The 14,717-nt window shown below is 41.0% G+C and overlaps 1 protein-coding gene across 1 annotated transcript; it reads right to left on the bottom strand.

Annotated features, from left to right (window-relative positions):
- Positions 1-926: 926 nt before the first annotated feature.
- On the bottom strand, positions 927-14,171 carry LOC101864473 (C-factor). Its single transcript, XM_005104696.3, is given in 5 exon segments — positions 927-2,163; positions 5,832-6,000; positions 8,070-8,208; positions 13,158-13,304; positions 13,307-14,171. Coding segments are annotated over 5 exon segments (771 nt in total). The 5' UTR covers positions 13,388-14,171; the 3' UTR covers positions 927-1,928.
- Positions 14,172-14,717: the final 546 nt, after the last annotated feature.

Genomic DNA, 14,717 nt, shown 5'->3' with positions numbered 1-14,717 from the left:
CCCCTCCTCTGGGCTCCTGACTCTTTCTGCACCCTTTCTACTGCTACTCCTTGGCTTCTCCTTACTGCTCTCTTTCTGCCACACCCCTGATCCACACCCCTGATATTAGGTGTGTCCCGCGCGCTCATATGACCTATGCAGTTGCGAGCGCCGTAAACAAAAGAGGTGAGGGGATAGGGGCAGAAAGTGGAGACGAAAGCAGATGACAGGACATTACTTGGGAGCATATGATGTACACCTGACTTTTTGCAAAATCTAATAATAGTAGGCTAACCAATACAAAAATTGCAACATCCAATTTTGTTTTCTGTTTATAAAAATACAAATGTTAAATGTTCACAGACCACAGGATAATTTAAAATATCTGAGCAAAAACCTACAGATGCATATATATAAATCTACAACCTAATATGCTTTCTTTTTTTTTTTGTAGAGGGTTTTACGGCGCTGGCAACAGCATAAGGTCATATGAGCACCAAGGAGTGCGTGTCAACAGAGAAGTCTTTACAGGGAATCAGACTCACTCTACTCACCTCTCTAGCTTCAACAGCACAAAGTCTGCTTCGACTATCAGGGCACCCCGGAAATAGCAGGTCACAAAAGTGGGACAAACATACAAAAGAAGTAGAGGAAAATGATAATAGTAAGAATTAGGAAAGAAAAAGCAGCAGTTCCCTGTTGTAGATCAGGCACAGTTATGAGCGTGACATGATGAATCAGCCCATTTACAATTCTACTGTGCATGAAAGAGAAATGTCCCCCCTTTGGGAATGGCCTAAAGACACTACAGTCAGTGGCACTGCCCTGAAGGGTTAATATGCATGGAAACAAATTTTTAAAAAACAAATGACATAAAAATAAAAATACCACATGTGTCTACTCACTAACAAGACTGACTCTCAAAATCAGGAAAACAAAACAGACTATTCTGAATACAACTTCCGTCCGTCCGTCTATTTGTCACGTACTTCAAAATAGAAACTAACAAGTTTGGAATGCATTAAACATAGTAAGTATACATGAAAAGTGGGGGGAAAAACTTGATGAAAATAAGTTGATATATATATCTTGACTAGATATACTTACATTTATATATATGCAATATGACATCCTGCAAGATCAAACTAGATATCATATGAGGTTAGTTCTTGTAAATTCTTGTCTGTAAATTCAACAAAAGTAAATCAACTTTCAAACATCTAACAGCAAGGTCCAAACAATGAGAGACAATGCCCCTCAGTGTGTTATCAGCAGATCATAAAGGCTGTGAATGAAGTCTATTTGCTTTGAACTGAGGTAGGAGACTGCCATACATGATGTAAAAACCAATTCAAAGCAACACAATCGAGACAAAATGCAGACCTGAGGCAGAGGGTGACTATTCTCCATAAAAGGGAAACAGTAGTAACAGTAGTAACAGAAACTGCAGCATCATACTGCACTGAGATAATAGAAGATCAATTGCAGTTAAAAAAATTAAGTATCACAAAGCAGTTAGGATGTCTGAAGACGTGAATCAAAGGGTATGGTGGAATTGTATAACAAGGTTTGAAGCATACAAAAAATTGTTGTAAAAAGAAACCAGTGGTGAAAAGATGATTAAATAATAGTAAACTCAGTATTTTCTATCCTTTAGTGTAATTGTCCGCATTAGGCAGTGTGGAATTGGCAGCTTCGTCTATTCAGAGCTAGGTCAAATGGCTCGTGACAAATGCATTATGGTTGCTTTATAACGTCTCCCCATGAAATTTTACTTTTAAAACTATGCATTTTTTCCCACTGTCTCACTAAAGAGAGAGAGAGAGAGAGAAATAACTTTTTTTAAATTAAAAAATACAGCTCATCTCCCCCACCCCAACAAAAAAAGTAATTTTAAGAGCAAAGAAAAACTAGCAGTCATACATACAAAAAGGACAAAAAGCTGCTGTTTAAAAAGGAATCACATCTCCCTTGTAATTGACAAGCTTGCCGGTGCTCTCTTCACCTTGCGATCCAATCACCTGAAGGCAGCCAGTAATGCTCTCCTCTGGAGAAATATCGCCTTTTTCTGTCCCCATGTCTGTACGTACCCAGCCCGGGTGAAGTGACAATGCCAAAATACCAGCTGCTCTCAACTCTCGAGAGATCAAAATAGTAGCCATAGTCACCGCAGATTTGGAGCATCTGAAGTTTTAAAAAAGCAGACAAGAAAAATCTTAATTTGTTCTTTCCAAAAAAGGATATTCACACAATAATGCAATACTGAAATATTATCTGGCATTGGTTGAAGCTTCATGACATATGATGAGAGTGGAGTAAACTTTTACGAAAAATTATTTCCTGGTCTCAAAAGTTTAATGACAGTTAAACAAGATCAAATCACTGAACACAAAAAATGATATTATGGTGGTATGAGATGTCCCGAACATGAAATAATGTAAACGTAACTTGTGAGTGTATGGCCATTGGATAGTAGCATAGATATAAATAGGCAAACCTCATCATATTGCCAACCTTGGGATCAGCTGTATAACAAGCTATGATGGCATCTGGTAACTTTCTATAGTCAGAAACAATTGAAGGTCAAGCGTTACTTAGAAGAAAAGCTTCAAGGACCAGACACACAAGTGCCATCCCATCACGTGCACACTTACCTACGAAACATGATCTCACACTTGGTTGCTCATGGTAATGGGTAAAAAAAAGTAAAAACCAGCGTTACAAGATGTTGTAAGACAAGGGCCAGTTATGAAAATCATTACATAAAATATATCTAGCTAAAAATTAGAAGCAAAATGGAATCAGGAAGTGTACATGAGTTCTTTGAACAGTGGAAGCCGAATAAAGAAGATAAAAGATAAATAAATTGAGATATGAGTAAGCAAAAAAAACCCTGGTTATTCAAATAGTTACTCACATTTGGAGATCGGTGCAAAGTAACAGTACTTCAAAAGAAGTGATTTCTTACTACGACAATGAACAAGAAATAGAACCAACACACACAGTTGTTTAAAACTGGAAATAATATAATATTGAATTAGAGTAGCTTGACCCCCTCGCGGCCACTGCTGGAGTGCGGCCAGTTCTCACAACTCGCATTCCAGTTGCTGTAAGGCTTTGAATAAACCACTGTAGCTTCTCTTGGGTCTGCCAATGCGTTCACTTTCATTTCCGGTCTTTCCCGCTGTTCCGACACACGTGATGCGAGTTTGAACTTTTCAACCCAGAAAACATCCTTTAGTGAAATTTCAGGTGAGTTTTTCATTAGCTCTTACCACAACCTAAATAATATCATTATTTTGTCAATTAAGTGTGGTTTCTGTGTTTTAAAATGCATGTTTTTAAGCCTAACATTGTATAAATATCGCTCAAACGTAAACTTTCGGAGAAACGTCGATGGCCGCAGCCAGGGCAGGGTAATTTTTCATGAGGCCCACCGAGGACGGGCTTTACAGTAGAGGTCCTGGCCGCGGCCAGAGTCCAAAATGATAGATAGCCCTGGTCAAATGAAGGCTATGGTCTTGAGATACAATCTAGACCTTGTTCTTGATAGAGGTACGCTGTTTGCAAAGCTTTTTGTCCACTTAATAAAGCAAGATCTAGATCTACTGGTAACGATACAATACGATATTTTCAAGCATGGCACCGATCTCAGTGGCCTAGTGGTATGGCGTCCTTCACGGGAATGGAAGATCGTGGGTTCAATTCCCGACCAAGTCATACCTATGACTAAAAAAACTGGCAATCTAGATCTAGATCTAGTAGCTGTCCCACCTGGCGTCAGGATTATGGGACGAGTGCTATGACGGGTTGACCCGGTGTTAGTACACTGTGGCTAGATGGGATAATAAGTTCTGTTACATTTCATATCCCAGTGTAACAGGATGTTAATTTGCCTAAATGACCTAGCCTACTGGTTTTAATTAGAGACGTTAAAGGCCAACTCAAACAAAAACTCAAGTGTGGCATGAAGTGAACTCTAATCTATCCAAAAAATGTGTTTTCCCAAGCAAGTCTCAAAATGAGTGGGAATCTGAAGGGGACAAAAGAAGGTTTAGACAATGTGTAAACAAGCAGTCAGTGAAGGGATGGGGATATGCCAAGTCAATCTGAGACGGAAAGATTCCTTCGTTCTTCCTACTTTGCAACGCAGGAATAATGGCGGCAAGAGATAGACATCGCTGGAAAACCGTCCATCGCTCATCAGTGGACAAGAATTCATTGATTCTCTAATCAACAAGGAGAGAAAGATCAGAAGTAAAGCAGAGATCGATGGAAATGAGAAAAGTGGACAGAGTAGAGCCAAAATGGAAGAGGAGAAATGGAAGACGGGAAATGAAAGAGAAAAACAGCGAGAGGAGCTAAAGAAGCAAAGTGGAGAAAGAAAGTAGAAAGAAGATACAAGAAGAGAGGAGACTAGCCAAGGAGAAGGGGACGGAGAATAAGAAGAAGCAAAAGAAAAGAAGTCCTAAGTGAAAGGAAACAAATCCAAGAAGAGGTTGAGCAATTCAGACTATGACACAAGTGCAGATATCAATGAAAGTGATATGATGTTTGATGAAGAAGACCTGCAGTTGGAAGATTTCATGGAAGAAGAATGTTCGACTGAGGAATCCATGTTTGCTGAAGTGGGGGTTGTGGAAGGACATGAAACTCCACAGAGATGACACATGGACAATGAAACGCTTGAACTTGATGAAGGATCAAGAGTCGGACCACAGACGGAGAGAAATAGAAACAGTGTTGCTGCTGACAATGAAAGTATAGCAAACAAAAGACAAGTGGTTGAAGCAGAAGAAACAGAAAGAGAAGACATGCTTGAGAGTGACGGAAATGGGAACAAAAGACCAGTGGTTGGAGTAGAAAAAGAATAATATGCTATGCGTGAGATGAATGAAGAAGAGGTGGAGGACAGCAACATGGTCGGAACTGGAAACGAAATGCCAGCATTGGCTGAAGCGGAAGGAAGGCCAGACACTGTGAATGAGAGTGGGGATTCACCTGGTCTGAATGACGGCGGAGATCGTACCTTGAGGCCAGAGATGTGAGACTTGTCCGTTCTGCTCTTTTCAAGAGCAGACGTAATCTAGACCTAGATCTACCATCCTTCCACTTTTTTGCATAGATCTACGCTGTCATTGATTTCCATTTTGTTAGTATGTTCTGATCAAAATTAGATTGAATCTCATTTAATTTGTATGTACCATTCTTTAATTTTGAACGTCCCCGTTTCCATTCTGTGTTACTGATTTCCATTTCGTTTGCATGCTCTGATCAAGAGTCTGCTGAATCTCATTAAAGTTGAATGTAGGCCTACCATATTTCAAATTACACCTTATGCGTTTGTTATTGATTTCCTTCATTGTTTGTCATGTTTTCAAGTGTTTGAAGCTTGTTTAAGGTCTGGCCGCATAACGGGCATGGATTCGGCCGTACCTGAGTCAGGTGGCCGCATCGTTGGCTCGTCATCGGCCGCACCCAGGGCTGCCGGCCGCCAAGTGGTACGCCGAAGTTGTGCAGAAAACACCCACTGCACTCTATACTTGAAGTCTTTAAATTCCCGGCCAGGTCAGGGCCCTTCCTGCAGCTTTTTTCTCCACGAAAATCAAGTTGGGAATCTTTTAGTGCAGAAGCAGTGCTAGCTAGGGGGGAATGTTCGCTCATGGCCGCAAGCGGTCAAGTTACTCTAATGATTCAGTTCAAATTCAGATAACACTAATATCTATCAACAGCCAATAATTTCAAATTTCCAGAGAAGAAGCCACCCCAAGGTGCAAAGGAGGAGAAGGAGGGGGTATGATAAAGTTGAAAATATTGAAATTCTGAGCATTTAAAAAACAATGGAAACTCACTTGTAATGAAAGGAAGTCCCTCTTCCACTTTCGTAAGTCACATTTTGAGATGCCATGATGGAAGAAATATTGATGAGGGCAGCTTTGTTACTACTCATGGGCTGAGACTTGTTCTGAGCTGCGGCTTGCTCTAGGAGAGGCAGGAACTTCTGTGCCATGATGATGGGGCCTGGACAACACAAAGTACAAAGGTTATGTTGTTGTTTTTTTACATTAAATTCAAAAGAATTAGAATGGGTAAAAAAACTTTCAGAGTAGAGAATAAAAGGAAGCTTGCAGGCAAGATGTTATAATAATTATATTATATATTATTCACACAAACCTGCTCAATCAAATTCAATAATATGACACAATAATAATCAATGTTATATCAATGGTGCCGAGAAAGAGTGGGCCATCTCCAAGAAAGTTTATTTTACAAACAGGCAGAAACTCCACTTTCTTCTTTCTTCTTCTATTTTCAATCTCATTATTTCCCCCCTGTCAATGTGTATGTTTGTTTTCTTATCGGCCTTTTTCTTTTAATTCTTCAGCTTAATTTATGGTAACTTTTGCAATGAAAGAGTTGAGGTCAGAGTTTATGTCATCTCCTGGGTATGTTTTTTATATTGTTTAATGCTGATTTTTAATCTTTTTCTTATCATGATGTAATCCAGTTGATGTCTGCCAACATCTCCAGGGCTTTTCCAGGTTTATAGTCTTCCCGCTGGAATTTCAAAGAAGGTGTTTGCTATCATTAGAATTATTAGATTCTTCTCCTCAGAAAAGTTAAGGAGTCCTTCACCTCTTTTGTTTCCATCTCCAAATCCATAGTTGCCAGTGATGTCTTGGCATTGTCCCTTTCCCACTTTAGAATTCAGGTCTCCTAATAAATGACAACTACTTCATTTGATCTTGCTTCTTTCAGGATCTTATCTACTTCTTCACAATCTTCTGTCTTTTCATCTTCGTATGTGAAGGTTGGGGGGGTATGTCTGGAGTATTGCCAAGTTAAGTGGTTTTTATTGCATTTTCTGTAGGATGTTTCACCCGCTCACTGGCCATGACCCTATAATCCGTTTCTCAAACTTTTTGTTTTCTGTGGTCCCAATATCCCTACTCCAGGTATGCCTTGACTGCTATCAGAATGTCGCATAATGATGATGCTATTTTTCTTTAGTACACCTTCTTCGAGGGTGAAGTGGTTGAGCAGTTAGTGCACTCGTCTCCAGGAAAGTGGAAAGTCCAGGTTCGAGCCTTGGTTCGGACACAGATTTTTTTCGCCCCTCTCCTGCCCACCCAGCAGTAACGGGTACCTGACTCGAGTTGGGGAAGTAAAGGCGGCGTAGAAAGAAACTGGCCACCCTACCACAATATGCCGAAGGCCAAGACAATTGTCTCACTAACAAGGCAATCAATAATGTCCGGCCCGGATGCGGAACAACTTTACTTTTTTTACATCTTCTTCAGTCCATCTCGTCTCTGATATTCCTACAGCAACAAAGTCTGTATCAAGCTCGCTTCTTTTAATACATTCCTAAATTCCCTGGTTTGTAGAGGGTTCTTACACTCTGTGTTCCCATTTTTAAACATTTCCTTCCATTCTTTGGATTGCTACCGTCGGATTTTGTAGCCCTCACGAGGTAATTTGGTTGCAGTCATCATCACTAGCCTTCTTCAGTGATGTAGTACTAGTTTTTCCTTGTTCATTTTTACAACCCTGCCATAGTATATAAAAATGCATCTGAGAAATAAAGCAACTACATGGCTACAATTCTCAACCAATAAATTATACAATATTCATAATATAAAACAGTGCTTGCCAATCTGGACAATATCACTGAATAGTACATCATTTGATCATTCTTAGTGTATGGGGATTACCCAGAAGAGGGACAGGTATTTTTTAATAAATGTTTATGTCTCACTAGGAAATTACAGTAGAACCTGTACTATTAGCCACATATGTTATAAGACAAATCACCAGTACAAATCGCCACTTCGTATTTCCCCCTTCCGGTTTTCTTTAACTTAATAATTTTGACACTGTGTAAGACTGCCTAAGGCGGTCTCTCTTCTTCACAACAATGGGTGGCCACCTTAAGCAACTTTGACTGTACATGTAAGCACCCTGTACAAGAATTTTTGCTTCTTCAAATTTGACAAGCACTGGAGTGATAGACTGAATTATACAAGGCAAACAGATTCCCTGAAATAAAGATCATAATACACAGAGCTTAATCAAGTCTGGAAACTCACCAGAACAATTGACATCGAAATGTCGCTGCATATTCTCCCGGGACTGGGTTTTAAGTTCAGAGCCATCAGTTTTATCATAGATACCAGCGTTGTTGATCAAAAGATTCAGTCCTCGCTCTCCAACAATGTTTTTTGTTTCCTTCAGATAAAACAAAAGAACAGATTACTTTGAAATTATGTTTCTCTTACCTTCACAAATTCCCTTTCAAAGGAACAAGTTTTCCCCCCTAGATATATCATATATGAAAAAAGCTGCTGAAGCGATGGTCAACCAAATAATAACCTACAGGTATTATAATGCCAAAATAGTTTAAATAGCAACAAAATTTCGAATTCTAACATTTTCGAAGAAACAAGTGCTTTCTAGACAGACAATAATTCGAAAGCATAAAGTTCTGTCCAAGCCTTAGTAAAAATTGTGCCCTCACCACACGGTGAGAATTTAAAAAGGTGTGTAGTGAAAATGAAGCAATTTGAAAGAAGTTATTTATCTAATTCCAGATAGATGCTAATGAAATGCCATACAGTAGGTCTTGTACAGGAGCAAAAGTCTGTCCAAGTGGATTCCAAAATCAAAATGTTAAAAAATTAAACTTCACTTGCATAATTAGTATTAACCCATAGGCAAAGACAGTTTAATCTAAGTTTGAGGGTTCAAATTAGAGAGAAACCAGTCTAGTAAACAGCAAACCAACTCGGCCTACCCTTACATACTAAGAAACTACAAAAGCACCATATTTTTTCAATCTTTTCAGTAACTCACACTAGACCTATAATCCTCAAAGTAAAGTTAAAAAGTAAAATTAAATTAAACTTTGAACTGTTAGTAGTAGCCCTTGCACTAACATAGTATACAGATATTATATTGAAGTGTATATAGATATTAAATTTTTTAAAAGCCAATAAGGGCAAAATCACCGCACGCGAAATGAAATGTCTCCGCAAAACCCTTTACATCACAAGACGAGACAGGCAGACAAATGAAGAAGTAAGGGCAGCTATCGGCACTGAGTCCTGCCTGCATTACATAGAAAGACAGAGGATAAAATGGTTTGGCCACCTGTTACGCATGTCACCTGACCAGCCAGCCTCGAGAGCTTACAACACAAAGCACTCTGGCTATAGTATAAAGAAAGAGGAAGGCCACGCAAAAGGTGGATCCAGGGTGTCAAGGAAACCCTAAGAAAACATAACATCACAACTGACAGAGCTGCGGAGCTGGCCTACCATTGAAAACTGCATCTCCCCACGACGCTTAACGGCAACAGAGGATGAAAAAGTAAAGCAAAAGTATTGAAGTGAATATTCGGACTCGAGTCCGAATAGACAAAAATTAGATTCGGGCTCTGAATCTGAATCCAGCATGACGTCCCTTCTGACTTCCGACCCTTGTTCTTTAATACAGCAGAACATGACTATAGCGGCACCCGCTACAGCAGGACCTTAACGGAATCCCCCTTTTTTTTGACTATGTAAACTCAATTGCCTGTGCTCGGGTTTAGCGGGGCAAGGAAAGGCCCGAACTCGGATACAGTGGGAGAGATCAAACGAGCTTTATCTAGGGGCGAACGGGGTTGAGGGGCTGCAGGCGGGCTCAAAACAGGCATTCAGTGGTGCGGCGTTGTGATTGGCTAGTCCAGTGATGAGTGAGGTGGGGCAGGCGGCAGAGAGAGATGGTGCGGAGAGACGCGTTACGTGAGCCACTCCAATAGTGATGTGCCGTAGCTTAGACGCTCAGTATGAGAGCATCTAGGCCATAGCCCTAGGCCTAGGCTAGGCCAAAAAGTAAAAGAAGAGGGGAGCGTGTAGTGTGCGAGTGATTTCTGATTCACTGAATTGCAATTGTCGATGCTCATAGGCATACGCACGCATCCGCTTCACCAGTTCTGCAGTAGGCCTACCAGTACGATAGACAGCACAAGCAGCAAGACGAACTGCTCGCAACTCCCACTTCCGGGAATCAACTTCCAACTCACTTGAGCAACTCAGTTCAACTCAGTGCCATTCCGTGATTCAGAGTTGCAGCAAAGAATCTCTACTATGAATCTGAATCTTAATTGTTAAAACGCCAGTTTATGATGCCAAGACAAAATACAGCCAGCAGTAGACTTGCAAGTCAAAAGCCTGTCAGCGAGTAGCGAGCGGCAACACCTGAGATCCACCCCAGAGCAACTCACTTGCCTGCTCGCAACTCAGTGAATCTATTCAAGAGTTGATACTATTAATACTATTATTTAGTGCGATTGGTGCGAGCAGGCAACTCAGTGAATCAATTCAGGAGTTGATACCATATATGGTGCCGTGGGTGCGAGCAGGCCTGCTCGCAACTCAGTGAATCGATTCAGAGTTGTTCCTGTATATAGGCCCATTGCTTCAACTCAGTTTATAGGCCATTGATGGCGCTATGAATAGATGAGAGTCTCTAAGCCAAGGGTGAAAGATTATAGTGTTAGGTAGGCTAGTCTGTCGTTCAGTCATTGAGATGCTGCGTGGTAAAAAGGGGGTCGGGGCTAAGGGGTGTCGGTCTGTCTACTGGGGATGGGTGTGGGCTGGGTGTGCACTCGGTGACAGCGCGCGTGATGAGCGGAGGGGTAGTGTATTAATTTATGAATGGGAAAACACAGGTAGTGTAGCCAGTCAAAGGAGGCAACACGTTGTAATGTACTATGTGAGCAGTAAGTGTAGACAGCAAACTGTTGGGGTGGCTATTTCTAACCTCCGCTGTTGATAGCGCTAGTTTTAAATCGAAGCTAACACGATCGGGCTGTAGTGGCACATGTGATAAGGGCCGCTCATACTAGACTAGTATGATTGGTTTTGGACTTTAGAGTGTGTTGATAAATGTTGTGTGCTTGACTTTCCTAATTTCTTGACTTACTTCTGTTTATCTGTGTGTGTGTGTGTGGGTGTGTGTGTGAGTATGTGTGTGTGTGTGTGTGTGTGCGAGTGTGTGTGTGTGTGTGTGAGTGTGTGGGTGAGAGAGAGAGAGAGAAAGAGAGAGAGAGGCTTCTTTTTAAAGGGGTGTAGGAAAAAAAAATTAAAGAAAGAAGGAACAGTAACACTGTCGGCCTTTGGCGCGAAACAGTATGTGATGTCACTGATGTCACATGGTGCTGACGTCACAGGGTGCAAGCCTCAAGCCTGCTCGCAACTCACTGGGAGCGAGCAGCTCGCGCTCGCAATTCACCAAAAATTTGAAGAAAACCCAGCTCTACTTCTCACTCGAATTAAAGGCCGAGATAATCAACGAAGCTGACAAGAAAAAGAAGAGTAATCTGAAGCGCAAATTTTATTGATAGGGAAGGGAGGTAATCATATGGATTCTTAGAATTTTTTCTTTGCGTTCCGAAACCTATAGCGGGAACTCTCCTACAGCGGGGGTTTTCTTCTGGAACCAAAAGTCCCGCTATAGCCGTGTTCTACTGTATTTTCAGCATTTATGAAAAAATTTTCGATTATAGGCCTAATGATAACAGTCAAGATGTGACTTTAAAATATCCATTTACTAGATCTATCTAAACTGGCCCTCCTTGCATCTTTAGTACGAACAGAACAACCAAGTTGAGTTGACCTTGCCGAGGACAAAGTTAATTATGTCGACCGATGAGACTGCGCATAGCGATCACGCACTCTCGGCTTGCTGGGGGAAGAGGTGTTGGGAAGAGGCCACGGCTGTCCATTTTGTGCGATGTGACTTCTTAAAAAATCAATTACAGAAAAACTATAAGGCACAACAAAATGAAATTATATGTGTGGAAAGAAAAATGGTGATGGAAGTAATGATGATGCTGTAGTGGTAGTGGAAAGACCCTGAGTTGTCGGTTACCATGTACTTAGACGCTGCCATTGGGCAATGAGAGTGCAGTGTTTTGACTTTTGACACAATTACACAGAGTCCCAGTAGGTAATTCTTATTCTAGTTCTAATTCTGGTTATACGTAAAATCCCCCAACAACAGTTATATTATGTAACCTCCTTAAACTCATATGACTCACTTAGAAGCTGAATCCGAAAGTAAAATATGTTTTTTTCGGACCCCAGTCCGAATAGATAAAACAACCCATCGGAGTCGAGTCCGAATAGATTAAAAAATCTAATCGGACTTAAGTCTGAATAGAGCTGGCCATATTATCCTGACAGTATCAGACAGAGAAATGCTAAGCCTGGCTTTTTTAACCCTATCCGTACGCCCTGGGGTCATTTTGTACTGCTATGGTTGTGTTCTTCACATTTTAATTTTAGAATCCTACTCTACGTACACTGTAACCGGGCACCCAGCCTCAGTGTCTGCGTACACGGTAACCGGCAACCGGGCACGTAGTGTCAGTGTCATGTAAACGGTAACCGGGCATGTAGCCTCACAATATCTACGTACTCGGTAACCGGGCATGTAGTCTCAGTGTCATGTACACTGCGGCCAGTTCAGAACTCCAAGTTCAGTTTTTGTCACCCGGTGTTGCCTTCATCCCCACCCCTACCCCGACTGCACCTTTAAAAAAAATCAATAATCTCCCCCCATTCTGGAGCCCTATACTTCACAGCGCACAAACTTTGAATGAACTTTGGTGACCCCAACCGGTACTCACAATGTGATGCACACACGCAGGTTCACTGACTGGTCACAAAGGCGAGCCCGACAAGACGCTTGAATGACTTTCTTTTTTTTTTCAGCAAGTGACAGCACAGGACAAATATATACTGATTTTAAATTTTCATTCCGGTTACCGTGTGTACGTAGATATTGAGACGCCAGGTTACCATGTACGTGGATACTGAGACAAGGTGAGACTGGGCGCCCGGTTACCGAGTAGACTGAGACTAGGTGCCTGGTTACTGTGTATGAAGACAGTCCGTTTTAGAATACTTCTAGTACGAAGATCTCTTTGAAACTTTCAGATATTCTCATTTTGACAGACTACAATGCAAAGCGTACGGATCAGATTAACGAGTATTAAAAATTTCCTCTTTGGAAAGTGGTGGCACAGAGCTACCCACGTCGTATGGATACGATAGTAAAACATGACGTACGGATAGGGTTAAAAATTATAGTCTAGATCTAGATCTAGATCTCTGTACTAAATTACAAACCTGGGCAGCAGAAATTATGTCTTCATCTTTTTCCACATCTAATTTGATCACTTTCACTGATGGATGTGCTTTCGCCAGATTCTGAAGATCGTATGCAGAACTGGGATTACGACAGGCTGCAATGAGTACTTCAGGTGCTGCAGAGGCAATTGTAGAATTTGTCTCACAAATTCCAGACCCAATCCTCTTGACGCTCCGGTCACCAAGATCGTTTTTGCTGCTAAAGGCATGGCGATATCTTGGCCTCCTATGGTATTAGTATAGATCCAGTATAGAAATCTAGAGATCTAGATCTAGATAGAGAAAGGTCGAAGCCTAGATCTAGAGTATAGATCTCATGATTAGGATGATTAGGCTAGTATCATGAAGCTCAAGATTGAAGACAAAAAAAATTTAACTTGGAAAAGTTTGGCCTCTGCTCCGGACACCTCTAGATTTCTAGATCTAGATCTAGGATCTAGAATCTAAATCAGATCAGAACCTTCCTGAGCCTGGGAACGCAGTACGCCGAGAAGTCCGATAAAAGCGATTATATTATATAATCTAGATCTAGATCTAGATAGATCTAATGTTAAAGTTGAAGGCCAAGTCTCCACCAAGCGCAAGGCTAGCCTACTTTATCGTGGCACCTGACACTGACACACCTCACTATATACTGTACCCTGCTAGATCTAGATTTCTAGGCCTAGATCTAGTCTAGGCTCGCTGCTCGACTGGGCTACGGCACGGCACAATTACAATAAAACTCCCAAATCGTAGAGTCTAGGCCTAATATGTAATTGCAAACTAAATCGCAAAGCTGGTCACTGAGAATGACTAGGCGTTTTTAAAAAGTGCCTAGGCTACGTTGCCTATTCTATCCTTCAGGTTAGGCCTAGTTGTTTTGCAACAGTGACACTGACACTGACGATGGATAGCCAAGATCCTAGCCTTGGCCTTGTTTTGTTGTTGTTTGTTGTAGCCGGGCAAGAGGCAGCCCCCTTAACTAGCCTAATTTTGTTTCGTTTCGTTTCCCTTCTTTTGCCCAGTTCATGTTATGTTGTGTGGGCAGTCAGGCAGACCGCTCATTAATTTTTAGATTTTTTTTTTGCTCCCCCTTTATTATTTTCCAGCTTGCCACGACCGACGATCATGTGAAAAATATATCTAATCTAGAATTTAGGCTAGAATCTAGATTAGATCTAGATCTATATCTGAATGAATGACACTTCTTTTTTGGTTTGTTTTTGTTTATGGAAAATTACCCTCAGTATTAGGCCTAGTACCGGTACCAGGTTGGCAACCTCAGTTTTCTATGCATTTTATTAATTTTAAAACTTTTGTAGGCCTAGGCCTTCGTTGGTTTATATTTTTTTAATGAAACTGGCTTGTTCCTTAATGGAAAAGGTTGTCACAGTAACATACTAAAATCCCTAAAATGTTGTGATCTCTTGTTATCGTATTCACTGAAGAAAAAAATAAAACAGATTTAAATTGTTCCCACATGTAGTACAGCCGGGGTATGAGGTTGTATTGCCCCCCTTTTTTTTCTAACCCCACCCCCTATTTTCATGGAATTTT

This window comes from Aplysia californica, unplaced genomic scaffold (genome assembly GCF_000002075.1).
Source record: "Aplysia californica isolate F4 #8 unplaced genomic scaffold, AplCal3.0 scaffold00432, whole genome shotgun sequence".
In the NCBI taxonomy this organism is placed as follows: Eukaryota; Metazoa; Mollusca; class Gastropoda; order Aplysiida; family Aplysiidae; genus Aplysia; species Aplysia californica.
This window is presented reverse-complemented; position numbering and strand designations above follow the sequence as displayed.